The sequence below is a fragment of the Sesamum indicum genome, linkage group LG8 (genome assembly GCF_026168435.1).
Source record: "Sesamum indicum cultivar Baizhima isolate 11 linkage group LG8, ASM2616843v1, whole genome shotgun sequence".
Taxonomy (NCBI): Eukaryota; Viridiplantae; Streptophyta; class Magnoliopsida; order Lamiales; family Pedaliaceae; genus Sesamum; species Sesamum indicum.
The window spans coordinates 17,121,071-17,148,114 of record NC_142664.1 but is presented as its reverse complement, the minus strand read 5'-3'; the positions used below and the strand labels follow the sequence as shown (position 1 = coordinate 17,148,114).

At 32.3% G+C, this 27,044-nt stretch overlaps 3 protein-coding genes and 1 long non-coding RNA gene across 6 annotated transcripts; 2 read left to right on the top strand and 2 right to left on the bottom strand.

Moving 5' to 3' along the window:
• Positions 1 to 663: 663 nt before the first annotated feature.
• On the bottom strand, positions 664 to 3,293 carry LOC105168572 (protein ACCELERATED CELL DEATH 6). Of its 2 annotated transcripts, XM_088883602.1 has the most exons (4): positions 2,639 to 2,945; positions 1,551 to 2,086; positions 951 to 1,385; positions 664 to 853 (listed from the first exon to the last, which is right to left on the bottom strand). In XM_088883602.1, the coding sequence occupies exons 1-4, from the start codon at positions 2,943 to 2,945 to the stop codon at positions 764 to 766; spliced, it is 1,368 nt and encodes a 455-aa protein (XP_088739728.1). In that variant the 3' UTR covers positions 664 to 763. The 2 variants fall into 2 exon arrangements, with proteins under 2 accessions (XP_088739728.1, XP_088739727.1); XM_088883601.1 differs by having other exon boundaries at positions 664 to 1,385; positions 2,639 to 3,293.
• LOC148787253 (uncharacterized) lies at positions 1,842 to 8,650 on the top strand. The gene is made up of 4 exons (XR_016066762.1): positions 1,842 to 1,940; positions 2,570 to 6,422; positions 6,957 to 7,143; positions 7,868 to 8,650. It is a non-coding gene; the product is annotated as an uncharacterized LOC148787253 (long non-coding RNA).
• LOC148787254 (protein ACCELERATED CELL DEATH 6-like) lies at positions 5,590 to 8,347 on the bottom strand. The gene is made up of 3 exons (XM_088883600.1): positions 7,600 to 8,347; positions 6,709 to 7,241; positions 5,590 to 6,407 (listed from the first exon to the last, which is right to left on the bottom strand). The coding sequence occupies exons 1-3, from the start codon at positions 8,345 to 8,347 to the stop codon at positions 5,805 to 5,807; spliced, it is 1,884 nt and encodes a 627-aa protein (XP_088739726.1). The 3' UTR covers positions 5,590 to 5,804.
• A 5,674-nt stretch (positions 8,651 to 14,324) lies between the features above and the next one.
• Positions 14,325 to 21,470, top strand: LOC105167833 (CAAX amino terminal protease family protein). Of its 2 annotated transcripts, XM_011087663.3 has the most exons (5): positions 14,325 to 14,574; positions 15,691 to 15,849; positions 15,938 to 16,156; positions 18,619 to 18,823; positions 21,061 to 21,470. In XM_011087663.3, exons 1-5 carry the CDS (start codon positions 14,413 to 14,415, stop codon positions 21,156 to 21,158), a joined length of 843 nt encoding a protein of 280 aa, XP_011085965.1. In that variant the 5' UTR covers positions 14,325 to 14,412; the 3' UTR covers positions 21,159 to 21,470. The 2 variants fall into 2 exon arrangements, with proteins under 2 accessions (XP_011085965.1, XP_011085964.1); XM_011087662.3 differs by lacking the exon at positions 21,061 to 21,470 and having other exon boundaries at positions 18,619 to 19,100.
• Positions 21,471 to 27,044: the final 5,574 nt, after the last annotated feature.

Sequence of the window (27,044 nt, the reverse complement as noted above, 5' to 3'; positions counted from 1 at the left end):
TTAGCTAGACCAAAAACAAAAGCAAACAGAATGAATTGGGCAACATAATCAATTTAAGTAGGTCTCATAGCAAATGAGGCCCGGTATTTGATTTTGGGCAGCAGATGATGAATTTCTTGTTTGCTATTACCTTTAGGATCATTTAGCTCGGTAGCTAATGTAGGTACTTTCATCAGGGAGCAGAACAGCATATAAGGATCATCACTACGGAAAAAAAGGTTGTATGATATAACTTGAAAGAAGTTATCATTTCTCTAGCATCTCATTGTAAAACTTAATGCTTGAGAGGATTCATGTCTAATTGCCATGAGTTTTTGTGCTTCTCTAATCATCTTTGTTTCTGGCTGTTTAATGAAGTCAATACGAATAATCGGAGTAGAGAATTTTAAACATCAAATTCAAGGAGTGAGTATTATGCTAATTAAACTGCAGCCAGATATGGAGTAGAGCTCATAGGCCATATAGTTTACATGCCATATATATCGCACATTTCACTTTAGGCAAACTATTCTGAGGAATAAGCAGATTTACGGACATCATAAACTGCAGACTTCTGTCCAGACTATTATTTCTTCCCACATACATTGAAGAGTAGAATTCTGGGCATGTCAAGCCCATCTAGTATGAAGAATTTTTCGGAAATTCTTCAGTTTCAATCACACAACATATTGACCAACTTATTATCATTGATCCACAACCCAACAGAGCGCAGACTTATTACAGAATACTTGCAACTGAGGATATCTTCTGATAACCTGGTATGCTATTTAGAATTCTCAGGCTCCCAGTGTATATAACACCAGACGGAATGGATGGTATGAGAAGCGGCGGAATCTATGGTAGTTTGATGAGCCTAAGAAACACAGAGGAATAAATATCACTACGAGCACAGCGAGAAAGAATGAGCCGATGATCATGACGACATTTGCAAGCCAACAGAGTTTGCTTACTATGAGGTAGACACCCGCCAAGAATGCTATAGACATCATGGCAAGAGCTATTCCCAGCAGAGGTAAAGCCAATTTTAAAGCAACTTGCATGGAACTAGGATCTCCCAATTGTGCCCATATGAGTGTGACAGCAACGATAATAGAGCTATACAATGCTATAGTGTCGCAAATTACAAACTCCTGAAATTTCACCTTCTCTATCATGGTTGCAAGACCTTGGTCAGGATTACTGTTGTTATAACCACCAGGTATGGTGAAACCTGCTTGAAATGTAACAGTTGCAATTACTGTTGCCACCAGCAGAATTACGTTTACCTTATCTCTCCAACTTTCTGTCTCTGGTTGGTCTCCAAGCCTGACACATGCACTTCTGGAAGTCTTAGGTTGACATGCTTGTGGGGCACCAAAAACTCTCAGGACCATGCAGGTAAGCCTCTGCATTGAAAATTGACAATCGCCTTAGAGATTATGCAGAGACATGTGGATCATATGTTTAAACTTGTAAATGAAAAGTTGCAGGTATCATCATTAGACAAATTTCATTCAACTTTGTTTTATAGTTATTGCAATTTATTTCAACGTGCCAAGTAAAGCACTAACCTTCTGAAATGATGCCAATCCCATTTCCATTTGTTCTTCAGCAATGTCAAGTGCTGTTTGACGATTGTTGTTTAGCAACTTAAGATTAACTCTTTCATCCCTTACGAGCATGGCAACTATCTTTAGGTGCCCGTACATTGTTGCCAGGTGTAAAGGTGTGTTTCCGTCTTCATCTCTTTCACTAATAAGCTTCTCCAGTCCTGGCATTTTAAGCATATACTTCACTGCTTCGTACTTTCCACTTCTAGCTGCAACGTGTAGCATATTTTGACCGTGTGCAGTTAGCAGATCCCTTGTATCTGGACGCTGCTGAAGCATAAACTTGATTATATCAAGAAGGCCTTTGTTGGATGCTGAATGGATTGGGTAGTTGCCCCACTTATCATTTTGGTAAGCAAATTCATAATCTTTATCCAGTAAGAATTTGACTGCTTCAGTATATCCCATGCATACAGCAGCATGTAGAGGATTCTTTCCTTTGCCATTTCTTAGCTCAAATGATGATGGATCCCTTTCCCACAATAACTTTAAGACATCTAAATTTTAAGAAAAAGAAAGAAGAAAAGAACAAAAAATTATATTTCAGCTGATATCATGAAGTGGATGAACAACTTTATCAAGCTGTTGTAAGGTATTGCAAGATAAACACATCTTCTAGTTATAAGTCGGATTAGAAAAGAGAATTTCCTTTTGAACATAAGAAACAATCATATTTAGAGTTGCTCTGTATCTTGCCATTCCAAATTTAATGCTTACTGTTCAACTGTGCTCATGTATTCTTCCTACATATAGATGCTTTTCATTGGAAACATTGTCGGTTGATTTTAGCTCAAGTGAAATTAATTGAGAGTGTGGAACCCCTTCATATGGTTAACTTGGGTCTTGCCTTCCTAAGTCAATGCTGATACATGTTCATGGAAATTAAATTTGTTTTCATCCGTACAGTAGTATAAATGAACCTGATTCCTATGTTTGCATTTTTCTCATCTGGTCCTTGTCCCACTGTGCATCTTACCTAGTGTTAACTCGAGATCATCACCTGGAGATTATAATAAAGTCAAACGTGAATGGTTTTACAAGAAACTTACCAATGTTGCGTCCACGAATCGCAGCATAAACAGGTGACTTATTTTTATGTTTTCCACCCATACTGTTATTCCCGACAGGATTGTCCATGAGGAGTCTCACAATGGTGACAAACCCTGCTTCTGCAGCCAGATAAAGCAAAGACTTACCTTCCTTGTTAAGTGAATAAGGCATCTCCAGATTTTTATTGATCAATATTCGAGCCACTTCTTCGTGCCCATATTTGAGAGCTTCATGCAGGGCAGTGTTTCCTTCGTCATTTTTTTCAGCTAAGCCACCCTCTTTGAAATCTGAATTAACTAACAGCATCACCAACAGCGAGTCACCAGCTCTTGCTGCAATATGCAGTGCGGTGTCACCTTTTGCATTCTTTTCAGCAACAAAGAATGGTAAGTCCTTGCAGATAAGTTTGACAATTTCATAATGAGCAAAGCTTGTTGCTATGTGCAGAACTGTGTTCTTTTGAGGGCCTAATTGCACACAAGAAGCTGGTGGGCTGTGATATCGGTCAGGTTGTCCCTTTTCCATTGCTCTTACAAAATGAAGAATGTCACCTTCAGTTGTTGCTCTGTATAGCTCAGGATCCATATTTTCTGAAGTACCGTAACTTTCCTCCTCCTCTTCCTCCAGCAAACCTGGATTCTTGAGCACGGGCATAGGTAACTGGCTTGCCAATTAACTTTACTTGCATTCTTCTTTTGGAAAATGGCGCTTATGAGGACTTTATATTGACAAACGTTTCAACTTATGGAAATTATCTGGTAATTTCTCTGAAACCTGGTTGTTTGTTGTTTTGTTTGAATTGTGCTCTTTCAACTTTCAATCACTAGTGTCATTGTAAAAGACGTTTGTGTTGGGTGTTAGCTTAAAGCTTAAACAACGAGTCTTATTATATTTCAAGCCTATAAACTACACATGAGATCCAAACTTGTTTAGGTAAAATAAGCTAAGAGCTTATAATAAATTGTGAGTAATAACATGTAAGAGCTCATGTTAATATATACATGGTAAAATTAGGAACTTTATTATGTTTAGTAAGTTGGAATATTCTTCAATGCTTAAAGGATCTCCTGAATATATAAAAAACAAGTAATATTTTTGGAATTTTTCAAGTGCCCTTTTAAGATTCTTATTATGAACCTTTTTCCTAACATCTTATTCTTCATATGATAATAATTAGATCTGTTCATGGAAATATAGTCTTGGCAGAACCTCCTTGTACTGCATATGGAAAATGTTAGTCACATAATGCAGTATTTTCTTATGATGATGATGACTTATTTGCTGGTGACAAATCTAGGAAAGTTCAATTTGTAGGAATCTACTTGTAACTTGCACAGCCACTCAGTTGAGCTAACAACTAGTCATATGTTATTTGATTAATTGCAGTATATGGCATTTATAATACCACCATGGTCAAGTTTTTAGTATTTTTTAACGTTGGTAGCTTCTTGGCAAAGTAGTCCTAAAAGAATATTCAAGATGCAGAAAAGTGTTTGCTTTGCACCAAGAAAGTAGGAGTAATTCGGCCCTTAGTGTTTGTCATGGCTTATGTCAGTACTAAGTCAAAGGAAGCTGTGCAATAATTTCATAACTAATCTGAAATATATAAATAAGAGTTATTTTAGTCATCCAACTTTTTTCGAACTGGCTAAAAGGAAGCACTTGATCCGGGTATAGGTACACATATATTAATTACATATATATATATATATATATATAAATAAATTGACTAAACTAGAAGAGTTGAACGAAGTGCAAGTTCTAAAAAATGAATATTTCAATTTAATATATTAAATACTTAATTCAAAATAATAGATAGAATTTAGAATTTTTTTATATGGATTTATACTGTAATTTTTTATCTACGTCTCAAATTTAATTTGTGATCCTCAAATTTCAAGTAAAGTCATATATTGTAAAAATATGATTAAAAATATTGTAAAAATGAGTTTCTCATATTTTTTTAATTTTCTGTTTTAATTTTTTGGTGTGAACTGGTTGACCGTTTCACTGGTTCGCTGCATTTCTTGATCTGCATTTATTTTTTTATTTTATAAATTTTTAATAAAACTCGGTTGGACCTTTCGTTGGTTTCTGGTTAAACCAGTCGGTCCCCTCCAATTTTAAAGCATTGGTCTTGTTAGTGTATCAGCATCTGGTGTACCTAGTAAGTTATTTCATCTTAAATAAAGGATAATTTATGAAAAATAATCAATTGGAGAAGTTTGTAATATAGGGCGTTACAGGGCATGTGGCAAACTTGTCTGAGAATTTATAAAAATACCTTAAATTATTGGATAAAATTTTTAGAAAATGAGCTTATAAGCTCTTATGATACTCCTTGCTTTTAACTTATTTTCAAAAATTTTATAACTTTTTTTGCTTGTATTTGATTTTATTTAAACACTCTGAAAGTTCATTGTTAAGATAAGATTTATTTTGAATCATAAAAAGTTTCTTTTCGTGTCATTTTACTCATGTTGGTAATTCCTAAGACCAATATAGGTAGCATGAGAAATAACCAGATGCTGGTTCTGTACTGCTGACTTAGAGTGTATAAGCTTGCTAGTTATGATCTTTTACTATAAATGAAGTAGGATGGCTTCTAGAGAAGAAGACGTTCTGCATAGGACTTGAGATACATTTCTTCGTGATTAATGGGCTACGGATCAGCAGTTTATAACTGTCCGAAATCTGCTAAGAAAAAGTTGTCGCCCCCTTTCAAATTATGGGACTTTATTCCTGACTTTCATAGAATTGCAGATTAAAGTTAATACGGAAAATAGAGTGATTCCACTAATGTGTATGAGTAAGTAAAAGTGGCATTCATTAATATTGATACCTGAGTTTCAACATCGAACCTCATGTATTGTGTTAGCATTTTTGGTCGCGTTCAATGTTGATTCAAAATTCTAAAAGAATAAGGGAGGCAATGGTGAAGACTGATCTCTGTCAAAGAAGCTGAAATTTTAGTCTGCAAACCAAAGCAATGGAAAAATAAAGTTCGCTAACAGCAAGAATTGCAGAATGCATAATGTGGAATACCTCATGCCAGGTAAAACTTAAAATCAACCTTAAAGTTCTTGCATAAAACACAAGTACAAAAAGGCTAATCATAAAGATCATGCAACGAATTGCTGTACTGTTACTCAAACTAGTCTTTGGCTAACTTCTGGTGGCTAGTATGAGCAAGTAGAAGGAATAGTAGGACAGGTGGCGCAATATCCGATTAGTTGAAGTAAGTGGAGTGCATAACGGAAGGAGGAGGACAAACAAAATCGTGAAGAAGGTGATGCCCATGACCAAGACAGCAGTACTAAGCCACCTAAGTTTGCTGACTGCTAGGAATACTCCAGCTGTGAAAGCCATGGCCATCATAGTAAGAGCAATGCCAAGGACAGGCACGGCCAAAGTGAGAGCATTAAGCGCCAAGGTGAGATCACCTAATTGAGCCCAGATGAGAGTGACAGCAACAAGAATGGAGCTAAACATGGCTATAGTGTCACAGAAAACAAATATATGGAATCCCTTTTCTCTCAACATGGCTGCAATTCCCAAATCTCCATCGGAGGTATTATATCCACCAGGCACAGTGAAACCAGCTGCAAAAGTTACTGTGGCAACCAGAGTTGATACAAGCAAAAGAGTGTTGACTCTTTCCTTGTAATTTTCCATGTTGGAACTCTTCTTTGAGTTCTGTCCTCCTGTAGTTGTTCGATACAGAGAGCGAGGAGTGCCAGCAGCTTTCAGAGCAGCCCAGGTCAAACGCTGATCGAGGGAATGGTAGATATCAGGATGCTAGTTTGTTGCAGCATTCAATAAAACAATGTGCATTGTTTCTTGTAGTGGGGTTCTGTGGTCCTAATCTGTAAATATGCATGCACTGATTTTTCTATATATGTTTTTTCCAGGACAGACTATAAAGAAGCATTTTACAACTCCATACATTTCACATGATGAGCATTAGATACTCGTTATGCGATTTCAATTTTAAACACTGTGAATTGTGAAATTCTGGCAAAGTTTGATGAACTGATTGCAAGGTGGTTCAGTTGCTCATTGTGCATACCTGGCGAAATTGGGAATTGTACTTCATGTAATACTCAGCAACATCTAGAGCTGTCATCCCCTCGTTATTGACTATCTTAACGTCCACCCTCTTGTCCCATGTCAAAGCACTCACAATTCTAGGGTGCCCCTCCCTGCTGGCCAAATGCAGGGGCACATTTCCATTTTTATCTTTCATATTTATGAGTTTCCTGAGAGCAGGAGTGCTGAGAATGTATCTGACTATGTTGTATCTTCCATTCTTGGCAGCTAGGTGTAAAATATTGAGATCGTTCCTGTCGAGAAGCTCCTCTGGACAAGGGCAGTCTTGAAGCAAAAGGCTGATGATCTCAACACTGCCGTTGATGGATGCCAGATGAATGGGAAATGAACCACTATTGTCTCTTTGTGTGGCACTAGGAGCACATTTGTCTAGCAAGTAACGAACCTCTTCAAGGTAGCCTAACGATGCTGCATAGTGAAGTGGATTTCTCCCTTTGGCATCTCTTAATTGAACCAAATTTGTGTTCATGTTCAACATGGCTTCTAAAACATCTGAAGCACATAAAGCAGGCATTAGAAGCATGAATATGAACAGTGAGCTTTTTCTTCTGGTTCTTCTTGTTGTCAATATTTTCTAGGATTAAGTACAATAGAGTCCCCTTTGAAAATAAATAATAGAGAAAGATCCCTCTGAAAGCATGATGCGACCGCCTGAATATTTAAAAAGAATGGCAATATGACTCCACACTGAAGGTAGTGAGCTTCTTTTTCAAGAGTTTAGAGATTACATTTTCATTTTTTTCTTTCTCAGGGAGGTTTTGTGCCTGTTCGTATTTACAAGAGGGTAATTAAAATACAATTAACCCCATTTTCTGACACCTAATTAGCTATATTTAAAAGTTGGATGTACCTCTATTCTTCCCCTTGATTGCTGCATGAATGGGAGATTTTTCCTTCAACTGCTCAACTATGCTTTCTGGTGAGAGCTGAAGAATCAAAAGCACGCAATCTGTATAACCATATTTGGCTGCCAAGTATAATACGGATTCGCGTTCGTTGTTTTCATAACAAGACACTACAGGATCTTCTCTGACCAAATATTGAGCAATTGATTCATGACCATTGATTAATGCTTCATGCAAAGCTGTGTTTCCTCTCTCATTCTTTGCTCTTAACAGATTCTCAGCCTGCCTACGGATTAGCAGCAGGGATCTTACCACTGATTCCTGTCCAGCTTTGGCAGCAAGATGCAATGGAGTGTCTCCATCAGAATTCTTGCGTAATACAAGAGATGGTACCATTGCAGCTATGTGAGTTACTATGTCTTCGTTTCCATGTGTAGCTGCTACATGAATATATGTATTTCCAGCAGGACTCAGTCGAATCAAAATGTCAGCATACGATGCGTGCTCAGCTGCTGAAACTCGATCGAGGACGGTCAAGAAGCCATCCAGGTTGTCATATTTGGCTGCCAGATACAAGTTATAGTCCTTTTGGATATTTGTTACATCTTCATCGCTTGATTGGCTTTCGTTGTGATCATCGTGTATTCTGCTCGGGGATCCTCTTGTTGGTCTCTTTCTTTCTTCCTTCTTCGGTCTGTCGTCCTGACATTGCGGCCCGTGCTCCAACTCAATCATCAAATCAAGCCGGCCCATCTGCGGAAGATTGTGAGAGAGAAGAACTGATCTTTTAACAGAGCAGTTCCGTCGTTATTGACAAAGAGCTACTGCAACTTGAGATGGGATACAGCAAATGAATGGGAGGTACCAGTTGACTCGAAGTCATCTTCAGAAAAACGACTTCAAACAGCTAAAAGCTTGTTTCTTCTTTCATAAAAGTCAACTCCAATGAGCAACTCTCTTTATATTTGATATAACTAAGAATACCTTTTAATTATTGATACCCTCATAATAATCGATAAAATTATTAAATTCTTGAATGGGGGCATAAAATTGTCATTTTGCCCTTACTGTATTTATTTTAATTTTTTTTAAAAGAATGTACAAAACACCAGTGAAATTTTGAAGAATAGTAAGAATAAAAATGTTCATTTAGTTCATAAAAAATTTCACAAAATTGAAAAAAAAAATTGACTTACAGTGCATAAGGGTATTTTGGTAAGTTTATTACAAAAAATGGATGATAGAGGAGACTAATGAATGGGACTCGATGAAACTTAATGTAACATTCACAAATTTTTAATAGATAATTATGAAATTAATTGATAAATATTTAGAAAATTTAGTTAATTAAGGAATAAATTATTGATTCAAGTTTTTATTATTTTTAAATTCGATTGGAGCAAATTGGAGCTTTATAAAATATTTAGGACTAAATTATATAAATTAAGAAAAGAGAGGATAAAATTGTAATTTTCATCAATGTTAATAATAATAATAATAATAATAATAATAATAATGATATAGTTTCTCGAAAATGGGGATGAGACTTGAGTTGTGCATGGCCCACATGTGCCCACCACTACTATCACTCTTTTATATATATATACACACTAGAGCGTATTCTGTGCGTTGCACCTACAAAAATATATATTTAAAGATGAACATATCATTTATTAGCTATGAAAATATTAAAATTCATATTTTATTTATATTTCTATCATTGAAATTTACAATTATATTTACAAAAAAATGATAATAATTGTTCCAAACCACTTAATTCGATCATTTGTAATTTTCTTGTAAATTTACTTTATATAGTATAAAAAATTTAATCCTAAAACTGAAAATTTTGATTTTGTATAAACCAGATATTATATTTAATGATCTTGTAGTGGATTAATGTGAAAATAAATATAACATATGAAAATAGTCTAATATTAAAATAAAACTAGTCAAAGTCCCTTATTTTTGGAATTTTTTATGAGAAATTCTAATTTAATAAAATTGATCATTTTTTATTTCTACCCTTTTTTTTTTTTTGGAGATTTTCTATGTTTTTAGTTTTATTTATTTTTATTATATTATTTCTGTGTGATACATTTTTCTTTTATTACCTATCATGATGCCCTTCATTTTTACATTATTGATGTGATGTGAATTGATTTCAAACTAATTATTTTTTAATTATTTTTAATCAAATTTTAATCTAATGAGACATACTAATTAGCAGTATTTGTATGTCAAGGTCCTATAATTATGTTAATTTTGTCAAGATATTAATACATTCTTCATTAACTTGTAAATTTTGAAATAGTATTTTTGCCTTTATTTGCAATTTTTAATTTCATATTTTCAGTGTGATTTCTTGATTTTATTCATATAATGAATCTAATTGGTATTATTTATTTCGTATTCAATAATATATTATGTTCTTATAAACTTAGAAAATGTCCGGCTAAACTTATTTGAAATATCTTATATGTTCCTAAATCTTATAAAATGTTTTACGAGTTTAAAAATATTTAATTTTATTTCAAAAATAAGTTTTTAAATTATTGGATAAATAAAAGACTGTAGTATGTAAGATGTAATGAGAGTGTTCTGTAAAATAAACTTTTTATATTGTAATAATATCTAAAAAGAAAAGGTCATTAAATTAACCATTATAATTTAGAATCATAGGTTTGCTTTTGGGGGAGAAAGTTCCAATTATACGAATGATAAAAGTGAAATACTAATACAATCGTAAAAGTGATTTTGTCTATTAATTAAAACTTAAGATTAAATATCTTTAAAAATTTTATGAAAAATATGGGTTGAGCTTACTTTTTCTTAAAGAGCTTATGAGATTATTGTTAAGAAAATATGTCCGAATGACCATTATTGGTATGCCCATCCAATCGAAGGCCCAAACCCACTTGGCTGCTCACTAATCCTACCCGACCCACTACTTGGTAACCCGACCTATCTCTCTCTACCTATATATTCTAACCTAACCCTAATGTCTCTCATTTCCTCTCCTCTTGCACCGACAATCTGCTTCTCCTTCTCCTTTCTTCTATTCTTGCCATGGATTCCCTTTCCCTACTCCACCACCTGAAATGGTGGTGGCCTTCCATAGCCAACTAAATGGCTTATCGAAAGCCACTGTAGACTTCTATTTCGACAGTTTACTTTTTCCTATAAAAGGGTTCTACCCCTCGGCTCCTAAGAACAGATAACACATGCACTCTTCTTCTTCCTTTTAATCAGTTCTAAGTGAGCTCTTGTAGTGGGTCTTTGTGACCGGTTTAAAGGCAAGATCTCTGTGAGCCTTTGGTGTGGTTTTCAATGGTGTAACTGTGGGTTTGGCCGTTCATGGTAGCTAAGTCTCTGTGACTAAGAAATTCGAGCATCTGTGGTTTGGATCTGGCAAAAATCTGAGCTTATTCTCTATCTCTTATTCTTTCATTATTTTTCTGTATATCTGTTATATTTTATTGGCTTATATTTCGGTTTGTATTACTAAGGAGTTTCGCACTTCAAATCCTCTGTAATAGTTGGCTAGGTCATTTGTCAAAGAAGATATCACTGAGGGCTTTTCACCCTACAATTATGAACATTTTATTTTGAGATCTTATAAGCTTTATAAAGAAAAAATTATGAAACAATTTTATAGAGCTTATAAGCTTTAAAACATCTTATAAGATGTTTTAAAGTATTAACAAGCTCAGTCAGACTTCCACTTAATCATTTATATATGTGCATATTTGATTATCTAATATTGAATAATTGAATTTTCAGACACAATTTTAACTTTAATAAAAAATCGTACTTTTATTTTTCGATAATTCTTTTTATTCTTAATACTTACTTAATTTGTTAACCAACACTTATTTATTTCATAAATTTATTCTAAAAAATATATATTTCGCTTCCGTTAGAATACAATTGAAATTTAGTCTACGACTAATTTGTTAGTATATATTTGTTTCTAATATTTACTTTTTATTGTTATCAATAGTGTTTATTCTCAATTTTATAGAGTTTTTCCTTATTTTAGTAATAGTAATTATACATATTATATTTTTTTTTTGGTGTTCTTTTATAGATATCTCGAAAGTTATAATATACTAATTGTTCGTTACCTTAAGAAAAATTATCCAAATTGAATAAATAAAAGTTAGTTATAAAAAGACAAAGTTATAATAATATGAAAAAATATTTAGTAATAATTATTTCAACTACTTAGATGCATTTGTCATATTGTCTAAGTAGTTTAAAGGTATTAGAACTATTAAATTGTCTTTTATACAATTTATTCTTTATGATTATAATTTATTACTAATTAAAAAATTATTCAAGTAAGGGTAATGTGTGTCTTTTCACAATAACGAACAAACACTTAGAATATTCGTATTTTTATATATAATATAGATATAGACATAGATTTATGAGTAATAAGGCGAAAACGGGTATGTTTAATATTTTAATATTAATAATTAATTAGTATAATTATATTATTTAATTAGTGTCTTTACTAAATATAAGTTATACTATTTGATTTAATGTTTAATCATAAATTTGAGTAATTATAAATTAGTGATTGATTTTGTTCAATTTAACCAGATTGGTTAACTGGATATTTAATTATATGGATAGGTGTTTAATTAGTTGCTATGATAGTGAGGAAGTGATAAAAATGAATAGGGATATTAGTAAATGATATTTGAGTAATATTAAAAAGTTATATTTAAAAATATTATATTTACTCAAAAGAAATATAAGAGTTTTGAGATAATTCAAGTAAAAAATGTTATCAAGAATGAAAATATAATAATATGAGGAGTTTAATTAGTTAAAATAAGTATATAAATATATATATATAATCGTGAAGCTTAAGATTTTTAGTTATTTAAAAGTAATGGAGCAAAGATTTGAATATGGTTAGAACGAAATATTAAAAGATTAATGAAAATTGTTAAAATAATATTATAAATAAGAATACGATATATAAACCAATACATCACATTTTAAAAATAAATAAAATTAAATTAATTTAAAAATATTATTGATACAATAAGAATATGGTATGAGTAAAAATTTCATATTAGTATAAATAGATCATATTGATGAGAAGAAAAACTTGAATAGGGATGGTCGAAAATACATAAAGATATTTTTGGTAATACAACAAATTGGTGTTCCGATGTAAGTAACCGCTATTTGTGAGTGAAAATGGAGTTCTTTTTTTATACTAACCGTCGTGGCACGCCGTCCCTACGTTCATATAATAAATAATATTTTATGTTTTGATAACTGTGCAATTGTCATAATTTTATAGCGATTTAATCTTCCTTTTTAAACCAAAACATTCCTAATCATGTGATTTTATAGCATATTCAGCCAAAAGGAAAGATATGAGACAAAGATGACAAAAATCAAGCTAAAATTGGAAGTGAAGGTATCAAAAAAAGAAAAAGGAGATTACAAGGCAATTTCTGCAGGATTGACTAAGCGTGTCCACGCTCAGTGGAGTGATCAACTCGGGTGAAGAAGGAAAATGAGTGATTTCCGCAAGAGAAAAAGGAATGAAGTGCTTAGATTTGGAAATGATTCCTTAAAACATGTTATTTATGATTTATTTACCTTTTTAGAATTAATTATGTATTCATCCTCCCCTACGTTTAGATTCGTAGAAGACTTTTATTATAAATAAGGGGGTCTCTTCATTTGAAGGTTGTTCGCTAATTGGTGGAATTCAACAAAATACCTTATTTTCATTTGCTTATTTTACTCTCTTTTTTACTTTTAATTTATAACCGGAGTTAATGGAATTTCACTTTTTAGTGTGTTCATCAATTAATATGTTCAGCTAAATTCCTTATTTTCTGGTTAAGGTATAGTAATTGCTTGATTCGTAATATGTTGTGAGATCTATCTGCTCTCTTTACACTTGTTAAATGAATATTCATGCTATTCTCTGTGCTTTTATTACAAACATCTGATGTATGAATGATTCGGCCGGTTGTTCATTATCAAGAAGGTTTGCTTAGCTAACTGAACTTTATAAATTCGTGTAATTGTTTATTTAGTTCAATGCTTAGTAGCAACGTAGCATGATTAATTATGTCATAGTAATTAGTTGTGGTATGGGGAATGCATGATCTAGTTTAAATGAATTATTCTCGTAGGAGTTTGTTGATTAGAATCAGGCCTTTCTAATTCTTAATGCTGTTAATAGATTAAATCTTGTGGACGTTCCCAAGGTTGTCTATTAATTAGGGATTTAGCCAACGGTCGTACCTTGGCAGACGAAAAGTAAAGAAAGGTAGGGTGTTAGGCCGTACCAACACTATAACTGATTTATTCGTTTATACATGTGTTATTCTTGCATCAATGATCAACTTGCAAGAATTAAGCATGATCCTAACCTTAACCGGAAAATCTCTCTCTCGTATCTTCGTCAGATAATTTCAGTTGTTTTCTAACTTATTTAATTTTTAATTATATCTTTTATAATCAAATCTCCCCCATTATTTTCTTTTTCCTCAAAGAAATCAACTTAAAGCCAGTTTTTGTGGAATCGACCCTACTTCCACTTTCACAAGTATTATAGAAATTATTTTTTATGATCTCGATACTCATCAAATTTTGAATTATATTATAAAAAAGAAAAAATTGGTGTATTGGTGTCATAAAAAAAAAAAAAACTTTTGTTTTTATATAATATAGAAATAGTATAGATGAAAATGAAAGAAATCTAAAACAAAGAAAGGCCGAAGAACCCTTGAGCTAACTGAAGAAATTGTTGAATAAGCGTCGAAAATTACTGCGAGATGGATACTGCTCTTATACATACTCCTTTGATGTGCGTCTCTCCCACAAATTTCTGCAAAAGTTACAAAAAAGTGCTGCTCAACTGCAACTTCTTCAGCAGTGCTGCTTCTTCTTTCAGGTGTCGTTGTATAAAAAATGAAAACACCTCAGAATCCCAAGAGGTAATTTCGGTTTTACGCTTTTGTATTATTGTTGTTGCTGCTGTTGTTATTGCTACTATTTGGGTTTATAAATTTTTGCTATTTGAATTGTTTCAAGCTTGCTTGTCATAACAAGCACATGTCTACGAAAATTCTTACCCGGTTATGTAGTTATCCAATCTGAGGGCACTGTTCATTTAGAGCAATTGGCGACATGTAGTTTATGATTCGTGCTGTTAATATTTGAGTGCTGGAATCAGGTGATGTGTAGAAGTCTCAAAAGGAAAATTGTATTGTAAACCTTATGAGAAATCATCTGGTTTCTTCCAGAATCTGGTGCTGGCCAGAGTTTGAGTATACCCTAGATTTTTGGGTTGTGGTGTTTCCACGTGTCTCGTCCTTTATCATTTTGTGGATGATGGCCCTAGTGCAATTGACCAACGTGTGAATAGAATTGTGTTTCTATAAGTTAGAGAGTTGATTTTCCAGAGGAATTCTCTGCAAACCTTTTTATGCATGTATCTGAGTGTGCGTGATTCAAGTTGGATTGTAAACTAATCAGAAGTTTGAATTGTAAGCTAGTATTCTTGATTTTTCTGTAGGGATACTCCCACTTTGTACTGATAAATTGTTTTGCGTCCATGTCTTGGGTGAAAAAGTTGAGGTTATATTATTTGGCTGAAGAAAAGTTACTTATTTCTAGAAGTAAATACCCAACAAACTAATCATTATGTTAACAATCAGATAATGATCGTGCTTTAGACAGAAACTAATACTCGTATACAGTGGAAGTGTCAATATGTGTTGACACATTATTCTTAATGTATAGGTGCAGTTACTCAATTGTAATTGGCCCTTGAATTTGTCTTAATGCTAGTTGTCGAGTAGAACCTTGAAGTAGCTGCAATCTGGCGAATGGAAATTGAAACGAAACGAAGAAATTGGAGCAAAAATCTAATTAATGGTTCTGGAATTCCATGAATGCAACTTTATATCGTATTAACTAGGTTTACAATTAAATTTACATGGCCGTCCATCCGTTGAAAATAGGTTGCATGTAGAATTGTGTTTCTCTTCAGGTCTTCTATTTGTGTAGCTTATCATTTAAAACATGTAATTTGTTGCTTCTCTTAACAGGGTTTCTCAGTTCTCAGAAAAGATATTCATGCTGATACTGGAAGTGTATGGAGCTCTATGGGTTTTTACATGTTTAGCCTCCACATTCCTTTGAGTTATGGTGGCCTGTCTGCAGCTGCCAGGATATTGCATCAACCTGTTCTTAATCCACAGATGGAGGTAAATTCTTCCTGTTTTCTATGTGAAACTTAATGAATGAAATTGCACCAACCTGTTCTCATCTTTTTTATTTTTTTCCCCAGCGCAGGCATTCTTAATACTTGGGATTCAATCCTTGGAGCTTGGCATCGTTCTGCTACTTCTTCAGTATCCTGGGAAGCCTCAATATGATCTCCAAGATTTCTTTCGGGATGACGAAATGCGAAACCAGAGGAGCTGGTTGCTGGCGTCAGTCCTTGGTTTCGGATTCCTTCTTTCGTTGATTTTCATTACTTCATATATTGCAGACGGACTGATGGGACACAAGGTAAGCTTAGTCATGTTTTATTGATTGATAAAATGGACCAGGGCATTAAGAATTGAACTTGGAGAAGAGGTCAACTGAAATTCCACAATTAGTTTTCTTGTGACATCATGATATCTCTGTTTATGGTTTTTAGCTTCTGTCTTTCTTGATGAATATCTTGGACAAACCTAATGTGGCTGTCCGAAACATCAGTCAAGGTGAGATATCGCATTAGCTTTGCAATGTTCACTAAAACCGGATACATAATGAATTTTTCCTAGAGGTTGGGGATGAGACAAGTGAAGATTGACAGCTCTTACCTTTTCTCTTGCTTGCTCCCAGTCCATCCCCTCTTTTGATAAGGAAAAAATATATTCACCGCACTCTCAAAAACAAAACATACACAATATCCTCCAACAGGCAAAAGGCAGGCGTAATCCAAGGATTGATACATTCTATGAAGTACATCCAGAGCATAGTTGATTTTAGGTGCATCTTGTAAATGTAATGATGATACTTTAGGCCAATATGATTGTTTAGTGTCCTGTACATCTCATCTCTCTACTGAAGGTGTTATCTTTTTGGTTAAAATAAAATCAAGATAAATCTTTTGGAGCTCTAAAAGCCTTATGCAATTTCCCTATTTGGATTGGCCCATCTTGAGATAGTGAACTTTGGTGAAAAGTGTAAGGATAGAAAAATAACTTCATTCATATAAAACTTACCATCATCATTTAACTTAAACTAACAGAAAAGATGTTGCCGAAGGACGTGGGTTTTTATTTTTTTGTGTTTAACCACCAACAATTTGCTTTTATCATCCTCTTCATTTAATAATTTCATCTGTAAAAACCAATATAACTAAGAACCTCACAGTCCATAAAGATTATATAACCAGAAGTTCCTGTCTTAAAGGGGCATGCATTTATCCTATCCCTCGCATCTTGCCTTGCGAATAATTTTGATCATCTCAGGAATAAGAAAATGAAGATGTTTATGCAATAGGCTAAACAACATATAACTCAAGTGGTAGGAGATCATGTCAACAATATTTAGCTAATGAAACTTCTCTTTAGGTACATTAACATGGAAGCTTGAGAATCCCAACCGAGCAAAATCACTAGTAGCCCCTAAAATTATGTTTTGTATCACTTTAGTCTCTAATGTTTAATTCGTTGCCTTATAGTCCCTAACATTTTAATTATAATTCACTTTAGTTCTTCAAGTCAATTTTTAATGAAACTTATGCGCAAAATCGTCAATACATAATTAAAAGCTATCAAATAAATATTTTAGTTGGACAATTAAGCTTACAAAAATTGTATAAGATTAAGTACACATGAGATTTTGTAATAAACTTTTCATCTTAACAAACCATCTTCTGATTAGTAAAATATCCCCGTAACTAAAATATTTCAGGATTAGTTAGAAAGTGTAGTTTATTTGGAAATATAAGCATAAAGAGAATTATTCTAAAAATTCTATAAAAATTGATAAACCCATTGGAAAACGTACTGTAACAACATAAAGTAAAATCAACGCACTACATTTGTAAAAAACACCCAGAAGCCCAAGTTGATTTTCAAGCTTGACCTAAGATAGAAACTTGGAGTTCTAGAGTATTCTCTACTAATAGGAAGATCAACCTAACCTTCACTATTAAATTAACATGGTGCAAAAACAAACCTAGAGTACCATGTACCATGGGCCTCCCATGATGTTAAGTGCTAGGAGGATCTTTTTGAAGAAGAACCCAATAAATCTAAGATTTGCATATTATGATCATTTTTTTAAGTTCTAAAGTTACTAATACACGTGACCATCTATGCCTGTCTTCTTGTACTTCATGTACGTCTAAAGCCAGGACATTATCTAAATTATGCAAGTGGCTGAAATGATTTTTTCCGTCCGAATTATGCTTAGGTACATACCTCAACAACTGGTTTTATTCTATTGTATGATTATGCATATGTTATCTTGAATCAGAATGTATTCTAATCTTGTTCTCTCTTTTATTGTATGAAATTATTGCACTGTGCAAATGGCACAACTTGCTAGGTTCTTGTATGACTCTAGCTAGTGTTCAGAACACATTTCTTCTCTCTGTTTTCTGGTAGAGAATATGGTTCTGCAGTGACAGCACAATGAATAGACTACCCAAGCAGGGTCCTAACTAACATTGGAGGATAAAGCAATCAGAATTTTCCAACTATGCAAAATATAACAGTTTTGATTTGTACTACTGCTTTCTTTGTTGATTGCTTTTCTATTATCTTCCATGTTCTCTTCAAATTTTTTGTCGGACCAAGATGTATATATAATTCAAATTTGTTTCCTCTGAAGTTTGTTTGTCAATTTTTTTATTTGCTTCCATTCATCTAGAGCAAGTGGGGCAAACATCTTTAATGAAGGTTTGAGTCATTGATGTCTTCCAAGCCTAGCATCACTGTCTGATTTTTTCATCAATTTACTTAACATTGCAGGATGTGAACAATCCCTTTCTCAAAGAAATTCTTTCTAGTGGCTCAAGCTCTATAACAGCCTGCATTCTCGTCTATTGCATTATCACACCATTGCTGGAAGAAGTTGTGTACCGAGGCTTTTTTCTAACATCTCTTGCCTCCAAAATGAAATGGCAGCAAGCAGTTACAGTCAGTTCAATTGTTTTCAGCGCAGCTCACTTCTCTGGTGAGAATTTCTTACAACTTCTCATTGTTGGACTTGTACTTGGATGCTCTTATTGTTGGACAGGAAACCTAAGATCTTCAGTAGCAATACATTCGTTGTACAATGCCCTGATCCTGTTCTTTACATTTATATCATAAGTGCCTTTTGAGCTCTTACCCATTTTGATTTTCTGCAAGTGTTGGGTGGTTTATTTAGAACATTTGTTATAAGGCTTACAGCATATTAATTTAAACCCTTTGGGATGGTTTAAGTATGAATTGCAAATAGATTTGTCATTCATAGATTCATTCCCGTTCATATGTCTGGCATAGCTTATACGGATTCCTAAGTCCCAAAACTAGGGATTAGCAATTCCGCCCTCCCCCATTGAACCAAATTTTTTATTTTACTAAAACAACCACTTTTTAAAATACTAATACAACCTTTCTTTATATCTTAAATTTATTATATTTGTCACACAAATAGAATATTATTATGAAATTCATTAAATATACACAAAAGAGTATACATATAACACATACACTATATATAAGATCTATATGTATATGTAGGTATTTTGTGTATATATATGTTTAGCGCATGTAATATTGTATATTATTGTAAGTTTAGTTATATTTATATTGAATATGTAATAGATATTCATATATAGACATATATTATATCAAATAGATATATTTTTCATATGGCTTAACTTTTTTGTTTATTTGATATACGTATTACTAATACATTTAGTTAATATTAGTGGTTATGGAGAATCACTACACACCTACTTGATCCCAAATAAGTAACTTTTGAAGTAAATATGTTACTCTAGAATACATGGATCAATTGTGTTCTACAACCAAATATATACCAACTTGACGCAACTTTTTTCCAAGTATTATGCTCAATGAGCAACTCTTGTTGCATTTTATGGCTCATTTGCGGATACTCAGAGTGCAATGTTGATTATCTTTATAGGTCAACTCGGAATATCTTTTATGCCCTTCCTGAAGTTTATTTTACTTCTTTGGATGAAATTTTATCAAGCTTGTTTGGACGTTGAATGATGTCTTCTTAGGACAGATAGAAAGTGATGTGAACGTCTTATTAGAGAAAAGAATTGATGAATCCTCCAATTTTCCTTTTACTGAGACAAATAAGTCATATATTCTTGTCTATGGTGGAATTTGTGTATCAAGGTGAGAAAGGGGAAACTTGAGCAAGCATGAGTCATGTGTTGCAAAAACCATCCCATTTGAGACTAATTACCACACTTGCTCCCTTGACATTCCCCCCCTATTGAAAACCAACTTGAACTCTCTACTAATACATCTGCATGCCTTCCAAATTGATGACCCTCACTTGGCTGTCATTGGCTACCCATGCTAGCCCTCGTTCTCTTCATTTGTTCTACTTGAGCCATTTCCGTTTGTGACGTTGACATGCTTCTGTTGAAGTTGAGTTTTAGCTATTTGGTTGAATCACATGTCACTTTCAGCGATGTGTGTTTGGTTGCGGAATAGTGTTCTAGTGCTTGATGCTAATTGTTCTGCTCTATAATTTGAGTATATCCATCCTGGCGATAATCCACCAACTCTTTTTTCAATCTCTATTTTGATTCCATATCCAAGGAAAGCATATCCATCCTTGAGCATGGACATACCATTGGAGTTGAATGTTCAATCAATTTTCATATAGAGGATTAATGATTTGTAAGACCTTTTGCTGTTTCTTTTACATTTTGCCTCTGATAATATAGTTGGACTTGTTCCCTCGATGGAGCCTTTTGTTGAAAAAATTCTGGTTGCCAATCTTGAATACCACATCCTTTATTGCAGTTCATTTCATGCTAAAGATGATTTTGATTTGCAGACCTCTCAACTGCGCTATATCATCTTTTTGGATGTTTATCAATATTATCTTCATACTCGCTTTCTAGGGAAAGTCTTTTCCACAGGGGGAAGAAATAATTGGGATCGAAAATAATTGCATATAAAGAATAATATCAAATAATATATATTTAGACAGGATATTTACATTAGTTATTTAGACGAGTCAGGAATTTCTTTTAATTAGATCCTTTTGTTTGGTTGACTTGTTTTGTAGTTGAATTATCTTTTGGAGCCTGATTTGAATCTGGCACGATGAATAACGTTGAGAAATAGATTAGGTTTCTTATTTTATATGCCTACAAATAAATAGGTAGATTCTTTATATCATAATTATTGAATTGAATGTTGATGGTGTTTCTCTAGCACTCTTGGCATCCTCTACATCATCGACATTGCTATTAACTGAAAATGACTCTGAACTAATGCACCATGCCGGTACAAGATGGTTTCCAGCAACATAGTGTTGCAGTCACATTTGATTGTATCTGCAAAACGTTGGATAGACTAGGAAGGTCTAAGAAGTGGGAACGCAATAGGAAGCAGATTATTGATGTTGGTCATGTTTTGAGGTCTCTCATCGGTCGCGAACTTGGTATAAACTAGTGAAACATGACCATGTAAAGCCCAAATTCCGCTGTCATCTTGTATTATGCTATTCTGTAATATCGGATTCAAACAGTTTTTTCTGTTTCTTATTGACACCAAATGTACATCCTGGCTCCTGCTAACGGCCGGTCTTGTAGAAGCAGAATAAAGTACTAAGTTCCACTGCATTGTGTGCCACCCATGTTGCTTGCATGTAATACACATACTCTTGGTGGCTTCAAATTTCAACAGCCCTTTCCTCTTGGAATATTTCTTATGTTGTTTCCTATGCCCTACTTGTTTCATAAGAAGAACCCCTGGAAGTTTCCAACTGCACAAAATGCAGGAAATGTGAGGGAAGAAAAAAAAGGCTCCTTCTGTACCTTCAACAATGACAGGTTGGAGAAAAGATTAGGTAAAATTACATTGAACTCCCTTGAAATTTGATACAATTGTAAATACCCGTGTTTGAAAAATTTAAAAATAACCCCCTAAAACTGTCCGTCCAACAGTGGGCATTTTGTTAGCTTCAATTGGGGTTACACTGAAGATTTTGGACTGAATTGTCGAAAACATTCTTTTATAGACTAAAATGCCTTTTTAAACAATATAAAAGGCATAAACATAGAGGGGCAAATGGGACATTGCACAGCATTAGTTTTTTTAACCATTTCTTCAAAAATTCTAAAAAAAGGGAACAAAAAATCTTTGAAGGGTAAAGCTGACACGTTTCCATCTTACCGTCCTAGGGTTGTATAATTATGGTATCAATAAATTTTTTCAATATTTATAATTTTCTAAAATTCCAGGAAAGCTTGATGTAATTAATCAGAAAGATTATACTTTGTTCTTGTACAGAACACTTTAGTGAGCATGCTCAAAATCACTTTATTCCAAGAAGCTGGATTGCATGTTTTAGCACTCTCTCCCATGTAATGGGGCCGCCGTGTGATGGAAGAAGCATCATCATGCTTGGCTGGTAAAACTAAACAAAAGGCTCTGTGTTATTCTTCCCCAGCCCAGCTGTAGTAACCCCACGCAATGAAGGACCATCATGTCCTTAGCCCTAGCAAACCATACCCCATGTCTCTTTATGACACAATTTATGTGTCAAAAGTTATTCCAGAAGGTGGCAACATTTCAGGACAAAAATTGTTCGATTAGCAAGTCTTTAAAACTGGTTAGAAATGATTTCAGACATACTGTAACAGGAATTTTGATTGATTTGAGATAGATCTAAGATTTTCATTAGAAAAAATACTCAAAATCTACCTGTTGTATGCTCGAATTTAAAAAAGTGTTTAGATACTAAAATCTATTTCCAAAAAGCTCCAAAATACATAGCAAGCTTTGTAATCCGATTATGTGATGCTCTTTAAGAAAAGAATATGTAAAGACAACATTGGGAAGGCGTAAATTATAAGCTTCCGATGTTAAGTCAGTGAATTTGTAAATGAGCAAATAGGAGGTGGTAAGAATAATTAGCTTAGTAAAAGAAGTTTTCAACTAACTTTTTAAAATTTTAACAAACTCCTCAAATTCATCTAATAACTATAAATTGTTACTATAATTTTATTTCATTTAAACACTTTAAAATAAAATATAATTTTATAAAATGTGTTAACGTATAAAATATTTCTAAAAAGGTGAAGCCAAATACTCTATTAGTTGGCGTCTACCAGCACATAGTGGAGGTGGAGTTCGTAACAACATTGAAACAGGTAATATTAAGTGGCTCAATTGTGTAATGAAGTGAAGAATCTTCCATTTGAATGTTGAAAAAGTAGTTTGGCCTTTACAGCAACTGATTATTGGAGAAGAGTGGCAAAACACTTATCAGTTGCAAATTTGTCTTTCCTTTTGGCCTCACTATAAATAAAATATATACATCAAAGTCTCAAATTTTTTTTAAAAGATTAAGTTCACATTTAAGTTTATGAGAAAAGTAGATAATTATTTCCTTGTATTTTCTTCAATGTTCAAGAATTAGTTATTTTGATACTAAATGTAATAACCCTTTTTTACATATTTTTATATATACAAACAAGATTTTTGTTTTTAATTTCCATCAATTCAAAAAATGAAAATGTACTTACTTTTGTGAATTATTCGAATGTCTAATAAAAATTTTTGTATCGAATGTCTAATAAAAATGTCTAATAATAAAATAATAAATATATACATCATGACATGTTACGCCACTTGTGCAGGCCTGTCATTTCTTTTTAGTTTCAGCCTTGCGAGTGTATTTTTTAAGTAGAGTCTCTTCACATATTAGCTAGATCCTGATACACGTTAGCTAAGGATGGACGTCCATAATTTACGGTATATATTACCAAGGTGTCTAATCATGTTTGCATCCCAGTATTAGTAGGGACCCGAAAGATAAAATACTCAGTTTTAGTCGTATTGTGAAAATTTACAATTTTACTTTCAAATAACCCTCGCCCACAAAATAAATATGCTTAATGTCAACATGTAAAATCAGTTATTTTTGAATTGAGTAATTATTCTTTTGAATTCAAAAAATATTTTAATTATGGCATATGTTGAAGGATTGAATTCTCAACTTCTAAAGATTAAAACGAGGATGAGTTCAATTTATGAAGTTGGTCATGACAAATCCCATTAATGTATAATTGTTATGTTTTAATGATTTGTTGTTGGTTGTTAATGATTTGTCTTATGTATAATTATAATAATAAATCACTTAAAAATATATTTTAAAAAAAATAAAATTAAATTAAGGACATGAAAATAAAATATTGGCCTTAAATAATCCAATAATTTTTTTATTGCCATTCTGAATCCATATTCTTTATTTTAATATCGACGTATGATAGACAACTAATGTAAAAAAATAAAATAAAATAATATATTTGATTTTATAACTTTAAGTTATTAGCATTTTTTGTTCTACGACTTACTCTATTTATGTATTTAATCATATTTTGATGAATTCAGTTCAGAACATCTCACATTTGGTCATTTTATGATAAATATAGTCCTGTATTGACAATTTTGGTTATAACGATTCATAATTTCAAGAAAGAAAAAAAAATGAGATCTATTTCAGTATGAAAGAGACCAAAATTGTCGAAATAGAACTAAATTTGTCAAAAAAGGACTAAATGTGAGATGCCCACGACTAAATTTGTCGAAAAAAGAACTAAGTATATAAATAGAATAAATACAGGACCAAAGTGCTAACGACATAAAATTACAGAATAAAACATGTAATTTTACCCCAAAAAAGAAAAAAGGAAGAAGATAGATCTAATAACACATATAAATTATAAAATTGTAATCTATTACTAAAACTTAAAATTCTTTTCAATGAAGTCATAAGAAATACAGTTAACTACAACTAAGATATAATTCGTCAAATATTTTACCTAACAGAATACGAAATAAAGTGACATAAATGTATAGTACGATGTAGTGACATTACCCTTATGTTAAGGTTTTGCGCCTAACAATGTAATAACTTGTGTTGTCCTAAATTAATTAAGTCTATTTTTTCACTTGACTTCAAATGTGATTAATATTTTTATTATTTACATATAAAGCCAAATGAACTAATTCATCACATTGCTATAAATTTTTATTTTGTGGGTATTTGATTATGATCGGAATTTTGGCGAGACTATAGTTACGATTGAGCTTGTTGATGGATGATAGTTGTAATAAAAATTAAGATAAATTATATCGACACATTTTGAGGTTAGGTCTAATTATATAAATATTAGATGACTTTTGAAAAATTAAATGCACAACATTCGAGGATTGTTAGTGTATGGATTTTGAGAGGTGTTTGTGTAGAATTCGCTATTGAGTATGGGGTGTATTTGTAATCATAGCTACATCCTTAAAGAATCACTTGTAATTTTGTAAAAAAAGAGGGGGTACTTGTATAATTGGACCTACCATCAGGGAGTGTCAATGTTTACCCTAAAAATAAGGGTTAATTACACTTAGATCCCCTCTGAAAATGTGAAATTAAACTTTCCCCTAAAAAAGTTTGAAATTATACTTGCACCACGTCTGAAAATTCAGTTTTAATACCTATCCCTTTTTCGTTAGGATTAGGAAGAAAAATGTTGAGGTTAGCAAAAAAAATTACGTACCTTAAAGAATATGGGGTGTACTTATAATTATAACTAAAATATTAAAGAATTCAATTACTTGTAAATTTTTAAATAGTAGGGGGTATTTGTACAATTGAACCTAATATCAGGGAGTATTGATGTAATTTATCCTAAAAATTAATAGAAATTCAAGAATAAAGTGCTCTCACAATTATAGTTATGTGCTTCAAGAATAAATTAAATGTACTTTAAGAATCAAATAAAAACTCAGATTCTTCTTTCAATATCAATATTATCTATAGGGAGAAAAATACTATATTTGAAGATTATTGAATTAAATCACATATTAGTATAATCTAATATACTATCAACATGATTTTATGTATACGTATATATAAATATATACTATATATTAATAGTTGAAAATCTTAAAGTTTCTACCTTTTTTTTTGACAAAATGTGAGCTATATAACCTAAATATACTTATTTGTTCCACAAATAATTATTTTTTTAATTAAATAATTTTATTTATAATTCTTTATTCATGCATTTTAAGATTAATTTATTTAATTAGTTTTAATCATTTATTCACTTTATCTTCTTCTTTTATTTATTTAAATACATATAATAAAAAAAATAAATCGACACATAAAAAATATGCTTCCATTGCTAATATAAAAGAATTCTTAATAGGATGTGTCAATCCATATGATTGTAAACTCATGCATTTGAATTCCACGAAGGTTGTTATTTTTTTTTATTTAAATAGTTATTTATTAATTATAAATATTATTATTTTATATTAATAATCAATATATTTATTGATATAATTATTTACAATTGAGATTATGATATGATTGTAATGGATATATAACAAGAAAAAAGTACAAACATTTTAGAAATAAGGGTATATTATATTTACTTTGTTAGTGTTAGATTTACTTACACAAACGCTTCTTATTCTTTATAAAACTTTTGTACACCGTTCCCACATTTTTTATTTGTATGCTTTAAATTTGGGAATACTTATTCTCATAAAAATTTTTATTCCCTTATATAAGGAATTAGCCATTCCTTTTGTAGCATCCTTTACCGGCACTAAGACTATATCTTTCCTAAATATTCCACTTAAAATAAATCTATTTATACATGTAATTGTGCACATAATTCAGGACCCTTAGAGTATATATACACGTAATCTCATCATCCTCACTAGCAAATTTATCATCTCGTCCACAAGATTATTCGTATGTGTATGAAATACCACAAAATGAAATGGCTAAAGCTACTTCACCTCTTTTATTTTAATTTATATTTATACCACCACAAAAGGTTATTTATGTTTCTATTGACGAGTGGGAAAAGAACTGCATACTGGTCTGACCTAACTGAAATGCAAAGTTTGGACGTAGCCATCAGTGGGTAAAAGATCTATACCTAAAAAATATTAGCAAAGGAATGAGTCTGGAACTCAGTAAGTAAACAATCGGCATCACTTATACATGTACATAAAAATATAGTTTCAAAAAGAACAACATGAACAACATATGTTGGATATATAATCAACTTTAATTTCAACACAATTAACTTTACTTCATACGCAGTCAATGCATAACAAGACAATCAACTAAACTCCTCTTTTTCTAGTCTGCTTATTAGAAGGTAATGTAGTAT

What these genes read in the sequence shown, in the direction of transcription:
- LOC105167833 (XM_011087662.3), top strand. Translation starts at nt 14,413, where the DNA reads ATGGATACTGCTCTTATACATACTCCTTTGATGTGCGTCTCTCCCACA. An exon ending in ACACCTCAGAATCCCAAGAG is followed by an intron (nt 14,575 to 15,690) that starts GTAATTTCGGTT and finishes TTCTCTTAACAG; the next exon opens with GGTTTCTCAGTTCTCAGAAA. An exon ending in TTCTTAATCCACAGATGGAG is followed by an intron (nt 15,850 to 15,937) that starts GTAAATTCTTCC and finishes TCCCCAGCGCAG; the next exon opens with GCATTCTTAATACTTGGGAT.
- LOC148787254 (XM_088883600.1), bottom strand. Translation starts at nt 8,347, where the DNA reads ATGGGCCGGCTTGATTTGATGATTGAGTTGGAGCACGGGCCGCAATGT. An exon ending in AATCAAGGGGAAGAATAGAG is followed by an intron (nt 7,242 to 7,599) that starts GTACATCCAACT and finishes TATGTGCTTCAG; the next exon opens with ATGTTTTAGAAGCCATGTTG. An exon ending in ACAATTCCCAATTTCGCCAG is followed by an intron (nt 6,408 to 6,708) that starts GTATGCACAATG and finishes TCCCTCGATCAG; the next exon opens with CGTTTGACCTGGGCTGCTCT.
- LOC105168572 (XM_088883601.1), bottom strand. Translation starts at nt 3,293, where the DNA reads ATGCCCGTGCTCAAGAATCCAGGTTTGCTGGAGGAAGAGGAGGAGGAA. An exon ending in GATTCGTGGACGCAACATTG is followed by an intron (nt 2,087 to 2,638) that starts GTAAGTTTCTTG and finishes CTTAAAATTTAG; the next exon opens with ATGTCTTAAAGTTATTGTGG. An exon ending in GATTGGCATCATTTCAGAAG is followed by an intron (nt 1,386 to 1,550) that starts GTTAGTGCTTTA and finishes TTTTCAATGCAG; the next exon opens with AGGCTTACCTGCATGGTCCT.